This window comes from Salmo salar, chromosome ssa11 (genome assembly GCF_905237065.1).
Source record: "Salmo salar chromosome ssa11, Ssal_v3.1, whole genome shotgun sequence".
NCBI classification, from domain to species: Eukaryota; Metazoa; Chordata; class Actinopteri; order Salmoniformes; family Salmonidae; genus Salmo; species Salmo salar.
The window spans coordinates 31253100-31273397 of record NC_059452.1 but is presented as its reverse complement, the minus strand read 5'-3'; the positions used below and the strand labels follow the sequence as shown (position 1 = coordinate 31273397).

The 20298-nt window shown below is 40.8% G+C and overlaps 1 protein-coding gene across 8 annotated transcripts; it reads left to right on the top strand.

Annotated features, from left to right (window-relative positions):
• The first annotated feature begins 486 nt into the window (after window positions 1–486).
• LOC106595903 (WD repeat-containing protein 76) lies at window positions 487–10763 on the top strand. 8 transcript variants are annotated; one of them, XM_045689337.1, is made up of 17 exons: window positions 2736–2939; window positions 3485–3625; window positions 3787–3855; window positions 4802–4894; window positions 4999–5057; window positions 5341–5458; window positions 5649–5750; window positions 5963–6003; window positions 6171–6327; window positions 6702–6860; window positions 7047–7162; window positions 7276–7374; window positions 7621–7773; window positions 7968–8021; window positions 8304–8412; window positions 8643–8799; window positions 10534–10763. In XM_045689337.1, the coding sequence occupies exons 1-16, from the start codon at window positions 2934–2936 to the stop codon at window positions 8784–8786; spliced, it is 1620 nt and encodes a 539-aa protein (XP_045545293.1). In that variant the 5' UTR covers window positions 2736–2933; the 3' UTR covers window positions 8787–8799; window positions 10534–10763. The 8 variants fall into 8 exon arrangements, with proteins under 8 accessions (XP_045545294.1, XP_045545298.1, XP_045545295.1 ...); XM_045689338.1 differs by lacking the exons at window positions 2736–2939; window positions 10534–10763 and adding an exon at window positions 487–694 and having other exon boundaries at window positions 8643–9202; XM_045689339.1 differs by lacking the exons at window positions 2736–2939; window positions 10534–10763 and adding an exon at window positions 1848–1966 and having other exon boundaries at window positions 8643–9202.
• Window positions 10764–20298: the final 9535 nt, after the last annotated feature.

Below are 20298 nucleotides of genomic sequence, written 5' to 3'. Positions count from 1 at the left end.
GGCGAGGGTATGGACTTGGTCTTTTACCAAATATAGCTATCTTCTGTATAACACCCATACCTTGTCACAACACAACTGATTTGCTCAAATGCATTAAGAAGGAACAAAATTCCACAAATTAACTTTTAAGATGTCATACCTGTTAATTGAAATCATGCATTGCAGGTGACTACCTCATGAAGCTGGTTGAGAGAATCCCAAGAGTGTACAAAGGGTGGCTACTTTGAAGAATCTCAAATATAAAATATATTTGGATTTGTTTAACACTATTTTGGTTACTACACAATTCCATGTGTTAGGAATATATATATATATATATATACATATTCCTAAGAGCTATACCCCCAAATTCATTGGCACATGAAAAGCCAAATTATATTTATCCCTGGTTAATTTTTTTTTATAAACAAATGTGCCCCAAGCGATGTGTCTGCTCTGTTACATAAAAATATAGTAACCAATCAGCTGCTGTGAATTATCTTGCACAACAAAGGGGAGGGGTTTGTTACAACACACCATCGTGGCGGGAAAGTGTTTTTCTGTGGTGCAGGATACATCAACCAAGGGATTCAAGAAAACAAACAGCTGTTCGGACCTAGCTTGCAAGCGAAGTATCTGCGACTCGGTTTGCCTGAGGGTTTCGGAAGAACCAAATCTTCCGAACGCGATTGTGAAATTGTACTTCATATTGCAGGTAAGATTAAGGACCATCGCTTAGAACTATCCATATACAACTACCCATTAAATATTGCTAGTGAGTCACAAGTTATGTTTCCATTAACTTGTCCAGTGATATTTTTTGTTGTTGTCAACATTTAGAGTTCGTGTAGAAAATAGACAATTGCCTGCTAGGGGGTCGACTAAAACGGCTGGACGTAATGACGTCACGTCTGTCGAATATAAATGTAGTTTTAGAAGCGTTTCCATTACCCATTTAGGCAAATTGCGCAGACAGTCTTGATAAGTGTATGAATTGGACCATTTTCCTGTGAAAATGTAACGAGTACTTTTGGGTGTCAGGGAAAATGTATGGAGTAAAAAGTACATTTTCTTTAGGAATGTAGTTAAGTAAAAGTTGGCAAAAATACAAATAGTAAAGTACAGATACCCCAAACTACTTTAAATGTATTTTTACTTAAGTACTTTACACAACTGCAGGTAGCCCGCAAAAAACAGCATGGATAGAATGCAATAATTGACTAATATTTGCCATATTCTAATACATCTCATGTGCCAACGTATCGCCATGGTCCGTACCATAGTGAAACTTGCACTCATGTAGATCTGAAATAATTGGATGTTAAAACTTGCCAGCCAAATAGAAAAGCAAGGCGAATCAATTCAGCCATTCTTAAAAGTCAGGATAAACACCGCTTCCATCAGATCTGTTGCAATAAAGAAGGTTTGACAGATTATAAATCCACCCCAGTCCAACGGATAAAAATGTAATGTTTAGAAAATGACTCCCATCTTCCGTTTCCATTACACATTTTTTTTGTTGGAACATATTGCTTTTGTCAAATACCTAGGTCAATGTTAACCCTACTTAGCTACTGATATAGCTAGCGACCCCATTCAGAGGTAACTGATTTAGCGCCTATTGATGATAGTAGGATCTTCGGACAGGGGGTGTTTTGTTAAGAGCCCCAACACTTGCTCTAAACATTAACACTCATCGCTTGCGGTACGTTTTTTAAAACACAAGGAACGTATATTTCATATCGGCAAGAAAAAAAAATATTAATACAAACGTTAAATTACAACACACCTTCAAAGGGTTAGTATTCCCAGACAGCCATATCTCCATGTTACATCACTTATTTATGGAAGACATAGGTGGCCACCTGTGCTAATTAACTATCTAGTGTTCTGTGAACACCTGTGTTTATGCTTAACTGGGGAGGACGTGTAGTTTGTCAACTAGAGGCACACAACTTGTGGATCTGTTCCAAACTGCTACAGTAAGGTGTGTATTTTTCTTGAAAGACGCTGTCTCACTTCACGAAAGATAAGGGGCATATCAGCATATGTTCCGAAAACCGTTTTGAGAGCGAAGATCATTGAAGTTTCTAAACATTAAAACATAACATCAGAATTGTAGTTCGGATGTAGCCAACAGTGGGCGAATGTAACGGCTGAAATCACTACACACAGAGAAGGGTTTGCAAGAGCTAATATGTAGCTATCTATGGCAAACCCTTCTCAGTATGTTTTCAGCGGTTACATTTGAAGATATAGTTAAAGCAGTTTAGCGTCTATGAATGGGGTAAGATATACTGTAGCTAACGTTAGTTAGTGACAAGCAATCATAACTTAATTGTACAAACATTGGGTTGGTTATGCATGGACTGGTGCCCTGGGTGGGTGGAGATCAATGAAATGGTAGGTTGCAATGACTGTAATGTACCATAACCACTAAAACGAGACCTAGGACCAGCATGCATTGTTTTATCTAACTTGTCTCTCCTCAGACATCGAGAAGCAGCTGACTAGCGCCAAAGATGATCTATCGCTGACTATTTGGGTTTCCACTAGATAGCACAGTCAGAATGGGAAATATTGTAAAAATGTATGAAAATAATTATTCGCTTTTTTTTATTATTTTAAGGTTAGCATTGCTGCTAATGTTAGATATAAAATAAGATTTTAAAGGTCGACTTTGGGCACGAAAAAACATCTACCTGCCCTTTACTCAATTTTTAACATAAATGGGGTTTGCCTTTGGTGGTTCATCGACGTCATGTGCGCAGCGACCGTAGCTAGTTTGTTAGCTATGCTAGCCAGTGCAGTTAGCCAGTAACTCAGTATTCGTTTACGTCATTTCACATAATTTGTTTTTGGACGTAAACTGTAGAGATCGATAAGAAATAGCACCTCAGTAGCCGAATATCTCATTCATATGTGTTTTGTTTTTAAGCATTAAATGACCTGAAATGATGGTGAATTTAGCTTTATAACTTTGTGGCTGTAGTAACTACTGACGACCGTCTATTCGCCCATCCGTGGTTTCCATTAGCTTCTTTAGCCACAAAGTTAGATTCCAGTCAGATTCCACAGTCAAAATTGGCTACAAAAATGTGCTTTCGGTCATAATTTTAAGGTTAGGTATGAGGTTAGCAGTCCATGGTTATGTTTAAAATCAAATTCTAAAAATATATATTGTAGAAATGGGCGGATATTATAACTTTGTGGCTATAGAAGCTAGTGATGCCCCATCTTCGTCTCTGCTAGCGCTCATGCGAGATATGTTTCTAGGTTCTGAGATTACTTTTTATGCAGTCACATTACTGTAGTATTGTAAATTCCCCGCCCATGTGCACCTGAAGTTCCCTTGGGCACCTAACTAACATTCTTCCCCGGACCTCCAGCCTTATCGGAGCTAGCTAGCTATCTAGCTGAAGATACCACTGTGCTAAGTTTATGATCAATTATAAACCTGTTTAAGTCATTACTAAATTGAATTGCATCCCAACATTAATTGTAGGAAATGAAGCCAGCGAACACCAAGAATGGTGTCCCTGTACTCCATTCAGCAAAAGAGGGGTGCAAACCCAAGAAATTCACCCCAGATGAGGTACTGGTACCAAATCCCAGCTTCAAAGAAAATCAAGGAACGAAAAGAAAGGTAAGTGTGTCCACCCATATGATGACCACTGATCCATGATGCAATTCCAAAGTGCAAGTTCAATGAATGTGTGCATGCATGATTGTTTGTCTCAATTGTGTGTATAATGGGCTAAAACTGGGCAATGCTAGTACTTTACAATGAAATGCAATTTGTCTCAGAGAAAAGCACTTCCTTTGAAAGTGGAAGGAATAATTGAAAAAGTCAAGGAGGAGAAGGAAGACAAGAATGTAAGTGTTCATTACACACAGTATTTAGGCCAAATAACCTAGGTGTCATGTTTCATTAGGCACCAAACGGAAGAGAACTGATTGTATAATATTGAATCAGGGAGAGACTACCTCCAAGTTGTCCAATAAAAAAATGCTTGTTTTTCTTTTCCGTTGCGAAACGTTTGCTACGGCGTATGTGTAGAGGACATGAGTCGGTCATGGTTGCTCAAGGTCACGTGATGGGTAGCCCCTGCCTGCGACTTCTTCAAAATCTATTTCAGCCTTCAGGCCAATGGGGGATTTCCTCTTGGTCTAACAGTTCTTATCCCCAACGTGGGGCCTGATCTGTCGTGGGGCAGGAGATCAAAGGGGGTGACTGTAGCGGACTTGAGTGGTTGCTCATGGTCACGTGATCGGTAGCCCCACCTGCGACTTCAAAATCAGTCGGTTCTAGTGCCAATAGGGAATTTCCTCTTGGTCTAATGGTCAAGACGTTGGTTTCTCCCGCGGTAGACTCATGTTCATATGTTACATGTGGACTAATGCAGAGGTTTTCAAACATCTCCTCGGCGACCCCCAGGTATTCCACGTATTTGAACTATTCCTGGGCTAGCACACCCGGTTCAACTTGTCAACAAATGATCAAGCCAATGGTCATGTTCCCCTGCTCAGACGTTGCATGCATCAACCAATGGTTGTGTGCCAAGTCATCGACTGCCGTCTGACACCAGATAGCTATAACAACATATTATGTAGTTAGCTGATATGTAAATTACCGATCTAGGTGTTGTGGCATACATCTGAGCAGAGGACACGACCCTTGTTTAGGCGATCAGGTGAGCTAGTTCAGGGCTATAACAATACTGTGAAACGACAGTGGGTCCAAGAGGAGACATTTGAAAACTGCATGAATGAATACAATCCTGTTGGTGATCTCACTTTACTCTTTGTTTTCACATTGCAGATACAACCTGGAAGTCTATCGATATATGAATTGGAACGGTTGGAAAATATCAGACAAAACCAAGTGTTCCTGTCCTCCATAAAACTGCTTGAGGTTAGTTTGTTGAAGAACTGAGTTTAAATGGTATCTACTTATGCATATTTTACTGAAACACTTTGTGTGGTGAAATGAATAACATATTATTGTTTCTTCAATAGGCCAAGCAGGATTTGAAACCAGAAAAAACACAGAGAGGTCTCAAGAGACAGAAACTAAAGTAATGACAGATTCAACATTTGTACCAATGACTGAAAATATTTACTTCAATGTTTCCTGTGTACCGTGTATGTACTTACATTGGTCAGTCGAATTTGGTCTCAGTACAAAGTAAATGAGCTTCCATTATACATACTTAATCACTTTAGGACATAAGGCCCATATGAGCTTCTGTAACTTATGGCATACAGAATGTATTTATTATGGCCAGCTTGGATAGAGAATGTCAGTGTGACACGTTTCTGTTTCTAACACAATGTAACTAATGTCTTGGCTCACTACAGTAAGGTAGCCTGGACAGAGATACTGCCTCCTCGCAAGTCCTTGAGAATCCAGAAGAAGGAAGCAGAGCAACTCCCCCTGCCCCCGGAACCACACAGGATTTATTATGAAGCCGAACGAGTAAGTGACTGACCAATAGCAAAATGCGACGTGAGTAACTGACCAATAGGATATGCTCTTATGTTAAGAAATTGTACTTCACTACACAGAAAAGCCAACTTTTCACATTTGTTCCATTTTAATCTTGAAACGCTACTTTATTTCTCATGATAATGGTTTGTTTGTTTATGTTGACGTGTATTTACTAAAGATTGAACATGCCAGGAAGCCAGAGGGTCCCATTAGTATGAAGCCAATCAACATGGAGGAGGATAGTTCACTGCCACCTGAGCTTCTCAAGCTGTGGACAGAGGTTGCACATTTGTTCACCATGACCTACTTTCTCTAGCACGGTTCCAGATCTGTTTGTGCGATCTTGCCAACTCATTTGGCATGAAAATGACCATAACATTTGGGATGACCGCACAAACAGATCTGGGACCAGGCTAACTCTTCAGTCCTATGTTCCACATAACAGTTCGCAGCGTCACTGTTATTTTACAGTTTTTAAATTTTATTCCACAGGATTTAATCAAAGAAGAAAAGAAGGAGTTGGGTCTGGAAGAGTAAGTTTCATTTTGAGTGTTAAGGAATTTGGCCATTTTTCATAAAACGTTCTGTGACGAATGTATATATTTGTAGTATTTTATGGACGTCCTGTATTGATTTGAATGTATAGATGTGTAAAACCCTAACCTGTGCCAGGCTGACATTACATTGGGTACGTTTCCAGGTACCGTAGTACTCTGAAGAGCATGGAGCTGAGTAAGAGTGGAGGAGTAGCTAAGGTGGTGAAGAGTCGTATCTTCTCTGTTGCCTTCCACCCGTGTAGCAGTCATCTGCTCATGGCTGCTGGGGACAAGTTTGGTGGAGTGGGGCTGTGGAACCTGGTGAGTACACACACACAGTGAAGCTGGATGCCGTAAGGTTAATGTGTGACTGGGCTTATTTGGTTTTTGTTGTTCTTTCAGGAATCTGGTATGGGTGATGTCGTGCTGCCGTTTGTTTCCTCAGGACTCTTGCTGTGTTCAAAACAACTGGAAACTCAGAAAAATAAAAGGTCAAAACATGACATCAGTGATCCTCAGGTCGGAGCTCTAGAAAGAGGCCCGAGTTGGATGACCGTTCAAAAAAATCAGTCTGAGCTAGTTTTTTTTTTCCTTTTTTCCCCGAGTTCCCAGTTGTTTTGAACGTGCTGAAGTCTGAGATTTCCGAGTTCCCAGTTGTTGTGAATACGACAACGGCGTGCTGCTTGTTTTCTCAGGACTCTGATATGGGGGATGAGGGCGTGCTGCTATTTGAGCCACACGTCCGGCCGGTGGCCTGCATGGCGTTCTCCAGGTCACATCCTACAGACCTGTTGACCCTCAGCTACGACGGGACGCTACGGAGCACAGACGTGGAGAAAGCCGTTTTTGATGAGGTACCATGCATAATACAGTGATGATAATATATGGCATTTAGCAAACAGTTTTTTTCCAAAGCAACACAAAACGGTGAGTGCATGTATTTTCATATTTGTGACCCCAGTGGGAATTGAACACACATATCAGATTTTAGATTCCCTGTCTGGTCTTTGTTACGTTATCTCTGTCCTTTCTCCAACTAGGTGTATCGGATCAAGGATGGCTTGAGAACCTTTGACTTCCTGTCACATGACTGTTCGACGCTGGTCACCGGGGACTGGTACGGAGACATTGCCATCGTTGACAGGCGGACTCCAGGGTGAAGGAACATCGTTTTGATTTTCTCTCTGTACAAGGACTGGCCATTGTGTTATAAGTCAAAAGCTTATTGCTAATGCCTTATTAATACTGGTCTGTCTCGTTTTTACTCAGAACCTCTCATGAGTCCCTCCATAGCCTGGATACCAAGACGGTTCGCTGTGTTCATGTCCACCCTGTTCAGAAGCAGTACATCATGGTGGCTGAGAACAGGTACAAAATGGGAATCAGTGCTATGATGTGCAATATGTCAGCCAATCAGGTCGACCAATGTCATTATGGCAAGCAATCTCTATACAAGCCTTGAGACAATCCTATGGTTTAATAAGTTGATTTATGTATTTTGTCAAGTTTGCAAAATGATTGCTTATAGTATAGTCCTATTAAGGAAATCCACTTTCTATTTCATTGATCTTTTATGTTGCTAAAACTGATATTGATGTTTTGATTTTTCTCTAGTATTGTGAGCATTTACGATGCTCGATGTTTGAAGGCGTCGTCGAGCAAGCCAGTCTCCCAGCTCTATGGTCACTCAAAGAGCATCTCAAGTGCCTACTTCTCTCCTGGCACTGGCAACAGAGTAGTGACCACCTGCCTAGACAACAACATCAGGTGAGTCTGCATGCCTCAGTAAGATGTTAGGACATTTAAAATATGTAAAGAGATAAAAAAATGTTTTTTAAATGACTATGAAGTTCAAATAAATAATTTGCTTATGTGCTACAATAAGTGTTTTAAAAGTTGCACTAAGCATATTGTCCAATACTTGAAACCTGAAATGTTTAGCAATTTACTTTGTTTTTCAGGATTTACGACACCTCGGAACTGACCTCCAGAGCTCCGCTACTGACCTCCATCCAGTAAATTCATTATACTATCACATTTAGAAAGAGAAACTGACCAGGTCTCTCTTGAGAAATAGTGTTTTATCTCTCCTGGCTAAATAAAGATGAAATAAAAAAATAAAAACATTGTGGAAAGATCCCGCAACCTCTGTTTGCATTGGTTTACTCTCCAATGCCGGTGTTATTTCTAGTATGTATGCTTTATACCAATAGACATCAGCCAGCAAATCCAGGAGTCTTTGTAATAGTGTCTTTGTGTAATGCTGATGAATCCATTTCCTTTGTCCCTGTTTGCAGACAGAACTTGATCACAGGGCGCTGGCTGTCCAAGCTGCAGGCGGTGTGGGACCCCAAGAGGGACGACTGCTTCGTTGTGGGCAGCATGCAGCGGCCTCGCAGAGTCCAGGTATAAGCACTCCTTTGTTCCCACGTCTGTCATCGAACCTCAACAACAATAAGTAAGATCTGAGGTCGTGTTACTATTCCCCTAACGGGACGTGTAAGGTCAATGTACAAGTTCTGGATTATGTGGCTATGCATGGTATGGGTAACGTTTCATATATTTTGTATACAGGGGCACTGTGTCCAAGACAATTTTCTCCTCTGGGACAATAAAGTATATCCTTTTCTATCCAGGTGTTCCATGAGAGTGGGCAGCTCCAGCATTTCTTCCAGGACCCAGAGATGACCACCGTGCTCTCAGTCACAGCCTTCCACCCCACCAGGAACGCTCTACTGGGGGGTAACGCCTCCGGACGGCTGTACGTCTTCACCGACTGAGAGCAGGATGCCTGTATGTGTTCACTGCCTGAGGAGAAACCTGGGCCATTGTTTACAAAACAACTGAGTAAGAGTCCTGATCTAGGATCAGGTACCCTCCCTCTTATTCATTATGATCTGGGAGGCTCAACTGATCGTAGATCAGCACTCCTACTCTAAAATGTTTAATGATACGGGCCCAGAACACATGCTTAGAATAGACCAAAATAAGTTGTTTGGGTGTTTTTCTGCAAGCTGCCTTTGCTATTGTTGCACATTGTTTTCTATCAAATTGTTTTGTTAGTTTAAATAAAGTTATATATTTAGCTGAAGTTGTGCTTTTCATGTAGTTTAGCTCTTTCATTGGCTGTATTGTACCCACAGCGAATTTTGTGATTGATGGTTTTATTCTTTCAAATAAAAACGACCAGAATTCAGTGGCTACAGCCCTACAATCATTAAAATCATGGCTAAATACCAGTGTGTTGAAAATGTGTCCCATATCAGGCAATTCACTCTCTTCTGTGCCTAGGCTAATTATTTTCTGCAGTTTTCCTCAACACCAAAAATAACATTACAATGTAATCCAACTCGGGTGTACAGTCGTGGCCAAAAGTTGAGAGAATGAAAAATATTAATTTCTACAAAGTTTGCTGCTTCAGTGTCTTTAGATATTTTTGTCAGATGTTACTATGGAATACTGAAGTATAATTGCAAGCATTTCATAAGATTCAAAGGCTTTTATTGACAATTACATGAAGTTGATGCACAGAGTCAATATTTGCAGTGTTGACCCTTCTTTTTCAAGACCTCTGCAATCCGCCCTGGCATGCTGTCAATTTACTTCTGGGCCACATCCTGACTGATGGCAGTCCATTTTTGCATAATCAGTGCTTGGAGTTTGTCAGAATTTGTGGGGGTTGTTTGTCTACCCACCTCTTGAGGATTGACCACAAGTTCTCAATGGTATTAAGGTCTGGGGAGTTTCCTGGCCATGGACGCAAAATATTGATGTTTTGTTCCCCGAGCCACTTAGTTATCACTTTTGCCTTATGGCAAGGTGCTCCATCATGCTGGAAAAGGCATTGTTCGTCACCAAACTGTTCCTGGATGGTTGAGAGAAGTTGTTCTCGGAGGATGTGTTGGTACCATTCTTTATTCATGGCTTTGTTAGGCAAAATTGTGAGTGAGCCCACTCCCTTGGCTGAGAAGCAACCCCACACATGAATGGTCTCAGGATGCTTTACTGTTGGCATGACACAGGACTGATGGTAGCGCTCACCTTGTCTTCTCCGGACAAGCTTTTTTCCGGATGCCCCAAACAATCTGAAAGGGGAATCATCAGAGAAAATGATTTTACCCCAATCCTCAGCAGTTCAATCCTTGTACCTTTTTGCAGAATATCAGTCTGTCCCTGAAGAGAAGTGGCTACTTTGCTGCCCTTCTTGACACCAGGCCATCCTCCAGAAGTCTTTGCCTCACTGTGCGTGCAGATGCACTCACACCTGCCTGCTGCCATTCCTGAGCATGCTCTGTACTGGTGGTGCTCTGATCCCACAGCTGCATCAACTTAAGGAGATGGTCCTGGCGCTTGCTGGACTTTCTTGGGTGCCCTGAAGCCTTCTTCACAACAATTCAACCACTCTCCTTGAAGTTCTTGATGATCTGATAAATTGTTGATTTAAGTGCAATCTTACTGGCAGCAATATCCTTGCCTGTGAAGCCCTTTTTGTGCCAAGCAATGATGACAGAACGTGTTTCCTTGCAGGTAACCATGATGGACAGAGGAAGAACAATGATTCCAAGCACCACCCTCCTTTTGAAGCTTTCAGTCTGTTATTGGAACTCAATCAGCAGGACAGAGGGATCTCCAGCCTTGTCCTCATCAACACTCACACCTGTGTTAATGAGAGAATCACTGACATTACATTTACATTTTAGTCATTTAGCAGACGCTCTTATCCAGAGCGACTTACAGTAGTCAATGCATACCTTTCATTATTTTTTCCTTTTTTTGTGTACTGGCCCCCGTGGGAATCAAACCCACAACCCTGGCTTTGCACACACCATGCTCTACCAATTGAGCCACAGGGAAGCTATCATCGAACCTCATGATGTCAGCTGGTCCTTTTGTGGCAGGGCTGAAACGCAATGTAAATGTTTTTTTGTGATTCAGTTCATTTGCATGGCAAAGAGGAACTTTGCAATTCATCTGATCACTCTTCATAACATTCTGGAGTATATGCAAATTGCCATCATACAAACTAAGGCAGCAGACTTTGAAAATTAATATTTGTGTCATTCTCAAAACTTTTGGCCACGACTGTAGGCCTACCTTAGCTTACTTCTATTTTATTGGAATAGTAGGTTTCTGTGTTACAGTTCAGACTTAGTGAGAAGTGTTGAGTATGTTAGGCTGTGGGGGTAATTTCAGAAATTGTTTTCAAAGTGATAAAGCAATAATCTTTGTTAATAATATGACCACCCTACCTTCAATTATTGGGCTTAAATTACTGTAATTATGTATTCTGTGCTGGCTAATTTGCATTTTAATTACATTTGTACTTTGATTTGAACCATCTTTGTTTTACATCAGCCCTGAAAATGTCACACCAATTGAGCACCATCTTTAGATATTTGACGAAACTTGTTGAATTTAAGAATTAAGACCGATGATTTGGTGCCATTGTAGACTAAGGAGTAACATTGATCTGTCTGTGACCTTTTTAACCTTTCCGATCACTTAATGAGATCTCAGCAATGGTAAGGCCTATCCTCGTGAAATAAAGTGTGTGTTCCTGAGAAGCGTCTCTATATTTTTATTTAAAATGGTCTGAGAAGAACAATGCATTAGCAGGGCAATTCAAGCAAAGACAATATGCAGTGATAAGGGACAATTTCAAATTGACTGGGTTGGGGTGGTCCAAAATAGGAGAGAGCTGTAAAACTACTTTGGGGGAGGGGTATGTTTAAAAAAAAAATGGCATAGGGAAGGTTTGTTTATTTTTATTTATATACACTACCGGTCAAAAGTTTTAGAATTGCTACTCATTCATGGGTGTTTCTTTATTTTTACTATTTTCTACATTGGAGAATAATAGTGAATACAACTATGAAATAACACATGGAATCATGTAGTAACCAAAAAAAGTGTTAAACAAATGTAAATATATTTTAGATTTGAGATTCTTCAAAGTAGCTACCCTTTACCTTGACAGCTTTGCACACTCTTGGCATTCTCTAAACCAGCTTAATCTGGAATGCTTTTCCAACAGTCTTGAAGGAGTTCCCACATACGCTGAGCACTTGTTGGCTGCTTTTCCTTCACCCTGCGGTCCAACTCATCCCAAACCATCTCAATTGGGTTGAGGTCGGGTGATTGTGAAGGCCAGGTCATCTGATGCAGCACTTCATCCCTCTCCTTGGTAAAATAGCCCTTACACAGTCTGGAGTTGCATTGGGTCATTGTCCTGTTGAAAAACAAATGATAGTCCCACTAAGCACAAACCAGATGGGATGGCGTATCGCTGCAGAATGCTGTGGTAGCCATTCTGGTTAAGTGTGTCTTGAATTCTAAATAAATCCCAGACAGTCACCAGCAAAGCACCCTCACACCAACACACCTCCTCCATGCTTTACGGTGGCAAATACACATGCAGAGATCATCCATTCACCCACACCTCGTCTCATAAAGACACGGCAGTTGGAATCAGAAATCTCCCATTTGGACTGCAGACCAAAGGACAGATTTCCACCGGTCTAATATCCATTACTCGTGTTTCTTGGCCCAAGCAACTGTCTTCTTATTATTGGTGTCCTTTAGTAGTGCTTTCTTTTCAGCAATTCGACTATGAAAGCTGGATTCACAGTCTCCTCTGAACAGTTGATGTTGAGATGTGTCTGTTACTCTGTGAAGCATTTATTTGGGCTGCAATTTCTGAGGCTTGTAACTCTAATGAACTTATCCTCTGCAGCAGAGGTAAATCTGGGTCTTCCATTCGTGTGTTGGTCCTCATGATTGCCAGTTTCATTATAGTGCTTGATGGTTTTTGCGACTCCACTTGAAGAAACTTTCAAAGTTCTTGAAATTTCCGTATTGACTGACCTTCATGTCTTAAAGTAATGATGGATGGACTGTCGTTGCTATTTGCTTATTTGAGCTGTTCTTGCCATAATATGGACGTGGTCTTTTACCAAATAGGGATAGGGTTCTGTATACTATTTTCTACCTTGTCACAACACCACTGATTGGCTCAAACACATTAAGATGGAAAAAATTCCACAAATTAACTTTTAAGAAGGCACACCTGTTAATTGAAATGCATTCCAGGTGACAACCTCATGAAGCTGGTTGAGAGAATGCCAAGCGTGTGCAAAGCTGTCATCAAGGCAAAGGGTGGTTATTTGAAGAATCTCAAATATAAAATATATTTTGATTTGTTTACCACTTTTTTTGGTTACTACATGATTCCATATGTGTTATTTCATAGTTTTGATGTCTTCACTATTATTCTATAATGTAGAAAATAGGAAAAATAAAGAAAAACCCTTTGAATGAGTACGTGTTCTAAAACTTTTGACTGGTAGTGTGAATATATATATATATATTTATTTATATATTTATATTCACAGTGCGTTCAGGAAAGTATTCAGACCCTTTGACCTTTTCCAAATTTTGTTAGGTTACTGTCACGGTTGTCGTAAGGATTGGACCAAAATGCAGCGGGAATATGTATACTCATCTTCTTTTTATTTGAAGAAGGAGAAACAACTAAATACATATACAAAAAAGAACAAAACGAAACAGTCCTGTCAGGTGCAACAAACACTAAACAAGGAACAACTACCCACAAAATCCCATAGAAAAAACACCCCTCTTAAATAGGACCTTCAATTAGAAGCAACTAGGAGCAGCTGCTTCCAATTGAAGGTCAACCCAACAAACACCACATAGAAATAGACATACTAGAACATAACCCAACAAACCCCGAAACACTCTAAACAAACACTCCCTGCCATGTCCTGAACAAATTACAATAACAAATAACCCCTTATACTGGTCAGGACGTGACAGTTACAGTGATATTCTAAAATGTATTACATAGTTTTTATTTTATTTTTATAAATCACATTTACATAAGTATTCAGACCCTTTACTCAGTACCTTGAAGCACCTTTGCAGCGATTACAGCTTCGAGTCTTCTTAGGTATGACGCTACAAGCTTAGCACACCTGTATTTGGGGAGTTTCTCCCATTCTTCTCTGCAGATCTTCTCAAGCTCTGTCAGGTATGATGGGGAGCGTTGCTGTACAGCTATTTTCAGGTCTCTCCAGAGATGTTCAATCGGGTTTAAGTCTGGGCTCTGGCTGGGCCACTCAAGGACATTCTGGGCCACTTCGCCCCAATTTCAGGTCCTGAGTGCTCTGGAGCAGGTTTTCATCAAGAATCTCCCTGTACTTTGTTACGTTCATCTTTGCCTCGATTCTGACTAGTCTCCCAGTCCCTGCCATTGAAAAACATCCCCACAGCATGATGTTGCCACCACCATGCTTCACCATAGGGATGGTGCCAGGTTTCCTCCCATCGTGACGCTTGCCATTCAGGCCAAATAGTTAAATCTTGGTTTCATCAGACAAGAGAATCTTGTTTCTCATGGTCTGAGAGTCTTTATGTGCCTTTTGGCAAACTCCAAATGGGCTGTCATGTGCCTTTTACTGAGGAGTGGCTTCCGTCTGGTCACTCTACCATAAAGGCCTGATTGGTGGAGTGCTGCAGAGCTGGTTGTCCTTCTGGAAGTTTCTCACATCTCCACAGAGGAACCCTGGAGCTGTGTCAGAGTGACCACTGAGTTCTTGGTCACCTCCCTGACCAATGCCCCTCTCCTCCGATTGCTGAGTTTGGCCGCACAGCCAGCTCTAGGACGAGTCTTGGTGGTTCCAAACTTCTTCAATTTATGCATGATCGAGGCCACTGTGTTCTTGGGAACATTCAATGCTGCAGAGAAATTTTGGTACACTTCCCCAGATCTGTGCCTTGACACAATCCTGTCTCTGAGCTCTACGGACAATTGCTTCGACCTCATGGCTTGGTTTTTGCTCTGACATGCACTGTCAACTGTGGGACCTTATATAGACAGGTGTGTGTGCTTTTCCAAATCATGTCCAATCAATTGAATTTACCACAGGTAGACTCCAATCAAGTTGTAGGAACATCTCAAGGATGATCAATGGAAACAGGATGCACCTGAGCTCAATTTCGAGTTTCATAGCAAAGGGTCTGAATACTTATGTGAAAAAGATATTTCTGTTTTTTATTTTTAATACATTTGCAACATTTTCTAAAATCCTGTTTTCGCTTTGTCATTATGTGCAGATAAGGGGGGGACAAAATAATTGTAATCAATTTTAGAATAAGGCTGTAACATAACAAAATGTGGAAAAAGTGAAGGGGTCTGAATACTTTGGTCGATGAACCTTTGCCCCAGTCTGAGGTTCTGAATGCTCTGGAGCAGGTTTTCATCAATTATCTCTTTGTACTTTGCACTGCATATAGATAATTAACTTTTATACAATTTCCTTAATTGTCGCAGTCGACAAGACTGAATTATGCAGAATGCACAGTTGTGTTGCACTGAGACTCAGCAATATGACATTGCGTTGTACAGCAGGATGAACCATAGATATTTCAAATGAGCGTTATTCAAGACGATTCCACAACAGAGTATCTGCATGTACTCCGGTACACTTCACTGATGCTGTGTGATAGCTACAGCACAACAACGGCAGAGAAGTTTAGCATTGCGCTTTGCACTCTGCATCAGAAATAGAACTGACTTCTATTTTAGCCCTTGGCAACGCAGACACTCGTTGGCGCGTGTTAGCAGTGTGGGTGCAATAATTGAATAACATAGATTTCTAAATTTATTTTGCAATGCTCGCACACGTGACGCAAGCGGTGTAGTCAGTCTGTAAGTTGTGGAAGTCAGCCCATACTGCTGTTTACTTGTGCATTGCTGACTCTACCATCAAGACATTACTTTACAAACACAACCCAAGATACTACATACACTTGAAAGGGTCTTGGCTTATAATAATTTCAGTTTAAAAGTCCCATTTAGTTAGAGTCTGATGGTAGGTAGCACATTTATTTATCATCATGAGCAAATCTTCTACTGTATGTTCAGAGCTGTTTACAGTTCACTCTTCTCGCTGATCATTTACTGTTATTTTATTCCACAGGATTCAATCGAAGAAGAAAAGGTGGAGTTGGATCTGAAAGAGTGAGTTTATTGCTTGCCATATTTGCACTTTTGCTTTTCATTGGGGAGGTTAGGCATTTGGCCTTTTTCTAAGTGTTCTGTGACAAACTACATTATTGTATTAGTATTTAATGGACGTCCTGTATTGATTTGAATGTATTGATGTGTAAAACCCTAACCTGTGCCAGGCTGACATTACATTGGATATGTTTCCAGGTACCGTAGTACTCTGAAGAGCATGGAGCTGAGTAAGAGTGGAGGAGTAGCTAAGATGGTGAAGAGTCGTATCTTTTCTGTTGCCTTCCACCCGTGTAGCAGTCATCTGCTCATGGCTGCTGGGGACAAGTTGGGTGGAGTTGGGCTGTGGAACTTTGTGCGTACTCTCTCAGTATCTCACGCAGTCACACAGCTTTGTTTTTGTGAATTTCCTGGACTTTTTGGAGAGTAAAAATGTGTTCTTATTCAAAATCCTAACTTTAACCTTAACCCGAAACCTTGTCAGGACATTCTGGTGACTTATCAGAACATTGTGGTCCTGATCCAGGCTGTATCACATTCGCCTATGATTGAGAGTCCCATAGGGTGGTGCATATTTGGCCCAGCGTCGTCCGGGTTTCGCCGGGGTAGGCCGTCATTGGTTGTTTTTTTATGTTGTATGTTTTATCTGCAAGACACTTTTGCTATTGTTTTGTAAGTAAATAAAGTTATAGCTGAAGTTGCACTTTCATGGAGTTTATTATTTTTCAGTACGGCGGCTGAGGCAGACAAGTCATGTTATTATCATGTTGTCTAATGAGAGCCATAGAAAACCCACTAGTGAAGATCTAGTGCCAGTATTTCACCTCTAAATGGCAGTGTTGTAATATATTCACAATAACTACACTGAAGTCATACTAGCACTGGAAGGGGGATGATACCTAGTCAGTTGTACAACTGAATGCCTTCAACTGAAATGTGTCTTCAGCATTTAACCCAACCCCTCTGAATCAGAGAGGTGCAGGGCGTTGCCTTAATCGACATCCAAGTCTTCGGCGCCCGGGGGAACAGTGGGTTAACTGCCTTGTTCAGGGGCAGAATGACAGAATTTTACCTTGTCATCTCGGGGATTCGATCCAACAACCTTTAGGTTACTGGCCCAACGCTCTAAACGTTAAGGCATCCGCAAACATATGTTTAGTTTACTCCTAGCAGAACTCGGCTAGGCGAAGCAAACGTCTGTGCTCGCATATTCCCTAAAGAAAAAAGCGGCAATATTACTGTTTGTCCCTCTTGAGCCACCGTAGCAACAACATAGCCAGGAAAATAGATGGATAGAGGAGACATCTTTATATCTGTGCCATCATAGTGTCTGTGCCAGCATGGGCTGCACCATTGAGGCTACAACCATAAAAATCCCCACCTAGTTTACTACTTTGACTATTTTTTAAATGCTGGAAGCGCTCAATGGCCCGTCACTGGTATACTTTTATTTACAAAGCCATTTTGGGTTACTACCATTTTATTTGGGCCTTTTTATTGTTCAGAAATGTGGTGGGTACTTTCTTCATTCGCAGGACTTTATCCTGCTAACTGTTCCAAATGTCCGAACTGAATTTGGTAAAAGGGCTTTAATGTACTCTGCTCCATCGGCTTGGAACGGCTTAACAAATACTTTTAAACTGGAAGAACATGTCCTGATTGGTGTTTTTAAATCACTGATGAAGGATTTTGAGGCTGATTCCTGATTTATGATTTTGTTATACTCCTGTGAATTCTATGGTTTTTACTAGATTACTTGTAGTTTTTCATGTCTGTCTTTAATTGTGAAATTACTTGGTGCTGCCTATCTTGGCCAGGACGCTCTTGAAAAAGAGATTTCAAATCTCAATGAGCCCTTCCTGGTTAAATAAAGCTTAAATAAACAAATAAATAAAATGGCTCTGCCCATGCTAAAACGGACTTTTGACCACTGGAGGCCTCTTCGCTGCCAGAAACAGTTCTTTAAAATAGTCCAAATGAATCTAAGATAAATCAAGAAATCTGTCATAAATTGACGTTTTTCCCGAGGTCTTATTAGCGCAATTTTACATCTAACTAAGCTTTTTGGTGCAGTATTTCTCAAGTGAAAATATGTGCATGAAAACGAGTCGTCTCTCGTTCAATGACAACAAACACTTCATTGAAGAATCCCGTCCATATTTCCCACTCCTACTAGGTGTAGTCCTGTTGACAAATCATTGACGAAGGGCATAGACTTCGGGTAACGAAAAATTGTTTTCTCAAACAGCTGAAAAAAATACCTGCCCGGACAACAAAACAGTCACAAAAATTGTCACAATATACAGTACCAGCCAAAAGTTGGACATACCTACTCATTCCAGGGTTTTTCTTTATTTTTCCTATTTTCTACAATGTAGAATAATAGTAAAGACATCAAAACTATGAAATAACACATGGATTCATGTAGTAACCAAAAAAGTGTGAAACAAATCTAAATATATTTTATATTTCAGATTCTTTAAAGTAGCCACCTTGATGACAGCCGCTTGATGACAGCTTTACACACTCTTGGCATTCTCTCAACCATCTTCATGAGGTAGTCACCTGGAATGCATTTCAATTAACAGGCGTGCCTTCTTAAAAGTTAATTTGTAGAATTTCTTTCCTAAATGCGTTTGAGCCAATCAGTTGTGTTGTGACAAGGTAGGGGTGGTATACAGAAGATAGCCCTATTTGGTAAAAGACCAAGTCCATATTCTGGCAAGAACAGCTCAAATAAGCAAAGAGAAACAACAGTAAATCATTTCTTTAAGACATGAAGGTCAGTCAATCTGTAAAATGTCAAGAACTTTGAACGTTTCTTCAAGTGCAGTTGCCAAAACCATCAAGCGCTATGATGAAACTGGCTCTCATGAGGACCGACACAGGAAAGGAAGACCCAGAGTTACCTCTGCTGCAGAGTATACATTCATTAGAGTTAACTGCACCTCAGATTGCAGCCCAAATAAATGCTTCACAGAGTTCAAGTAACAGACACATCTCAACAACAACTGTTCAGAGGAGACTGCGTGAATCAGGCCTTCATGGTCGATTTGCTGCAAAGAAACCACTACTAAAGGACACCAATAAGAAGAAAAAGAAAACATGAGCAATGGACAATAGACCGGTGGAAATCTGTCCTTTGGTCTGATGAGTCCAAATTTGAGATTTTTGGTTCCAACCGCTGTCTTTGTGAGACGCAGAGTAGGCGAACGGATGATCTCCGCATGTGTGGTTCCCATAGTGAAGCATGGAGGAGGAGGTGTAATGGTGTGGGGGTGCTTTGCTGGTGACACTGTCTGTGATTTATTTAGAATTCAAGGCACACTTAACCAGCATGGCTATCACAGCATTCTGCAGCGATACGCCATCCCATCTGGTTTGCGCTTAGTGGGACTATCATTTGTTTTTCAACAGGACAATGACCCCAAACACACCCCCAGGCTGTGTAAGGGCTATTTGACCAATGAGAGTGATAGAGTGCTGCATCAGATGACCTGGCCTCCACAATCACCTGACCTCAACCCAATTGAGATGGTTTGGGATGAGTTGGACCGTAGAGTGAAGGAAAAGCAGCCAACAAGTTCTCAGTATATGTGGGAACTCCTTCAAGACTGTTGGAAAAGCATCATGAAGCTGGTTGAGAGAATGCCAAGAGTGTGCAAAGCTGTCATCAAGGCAAAGGGTGGCTACTTTGAAGAATCTAAAATATATTTTTATTTGGTACTAAAGTATTCCATATGTGTTATTTCATAGTTTTGATGTCTTCACTATTATTCTACAATGTAGAAAATAGTAAAAATAAAGAAAAACCCTTGAATGAGTAGGTGTGTCCAAACTTTTGAATGGTACTGTATGTGCGAACTGTTTAGACTGGGAAGCATACGGTAAGGTTTACAAGGAACCATCAGAAATAACAAATATTGTATAGTATTTTATACTGTTAAAAAATAAGTGTTACAATGGTTGAGATGGTATGAGTAAGACTCATGAGGTGAAGGATATGGCACACACATTTAAGAATAAATTATATTTATTGATAAATTAATCATCGATTACACCAGTCTTCATTCTGTGATAAAAAATATTCAGTCTTGATTGGGAGTAACAACAGAAATGCAGAAGACATGCTTACAGAGACCGATCCATATGCATGGCCATGAGACAGTAAGGGAGCTAACAGAAGGACATTGCAGAGGCTGTCTGGGTGTTCCTAACACTGGAGTCATTGGGGACGTTCCAGGTTGTCTTCATTG

Bases quoted from the DNA above. Each gene is read 5' to 3' on its own strand.
- LOC106595903 (XM_045689337.1), top strand. The intron at 3,856-4,801 runs GTAAGTGTTCAT...TTCACATTGCAG, and splicing joins AGGAGAAGGAAGACAAGAAT to ATACAACCTGGAAGTCTATC. The intron at 7,375-7,620 runs GTACAAAATGGG...ATTTTTCTCTAG, and splicing joins ATCATGGTGGCTGAGAACAG to TATTGTGAGCATTTACGATG.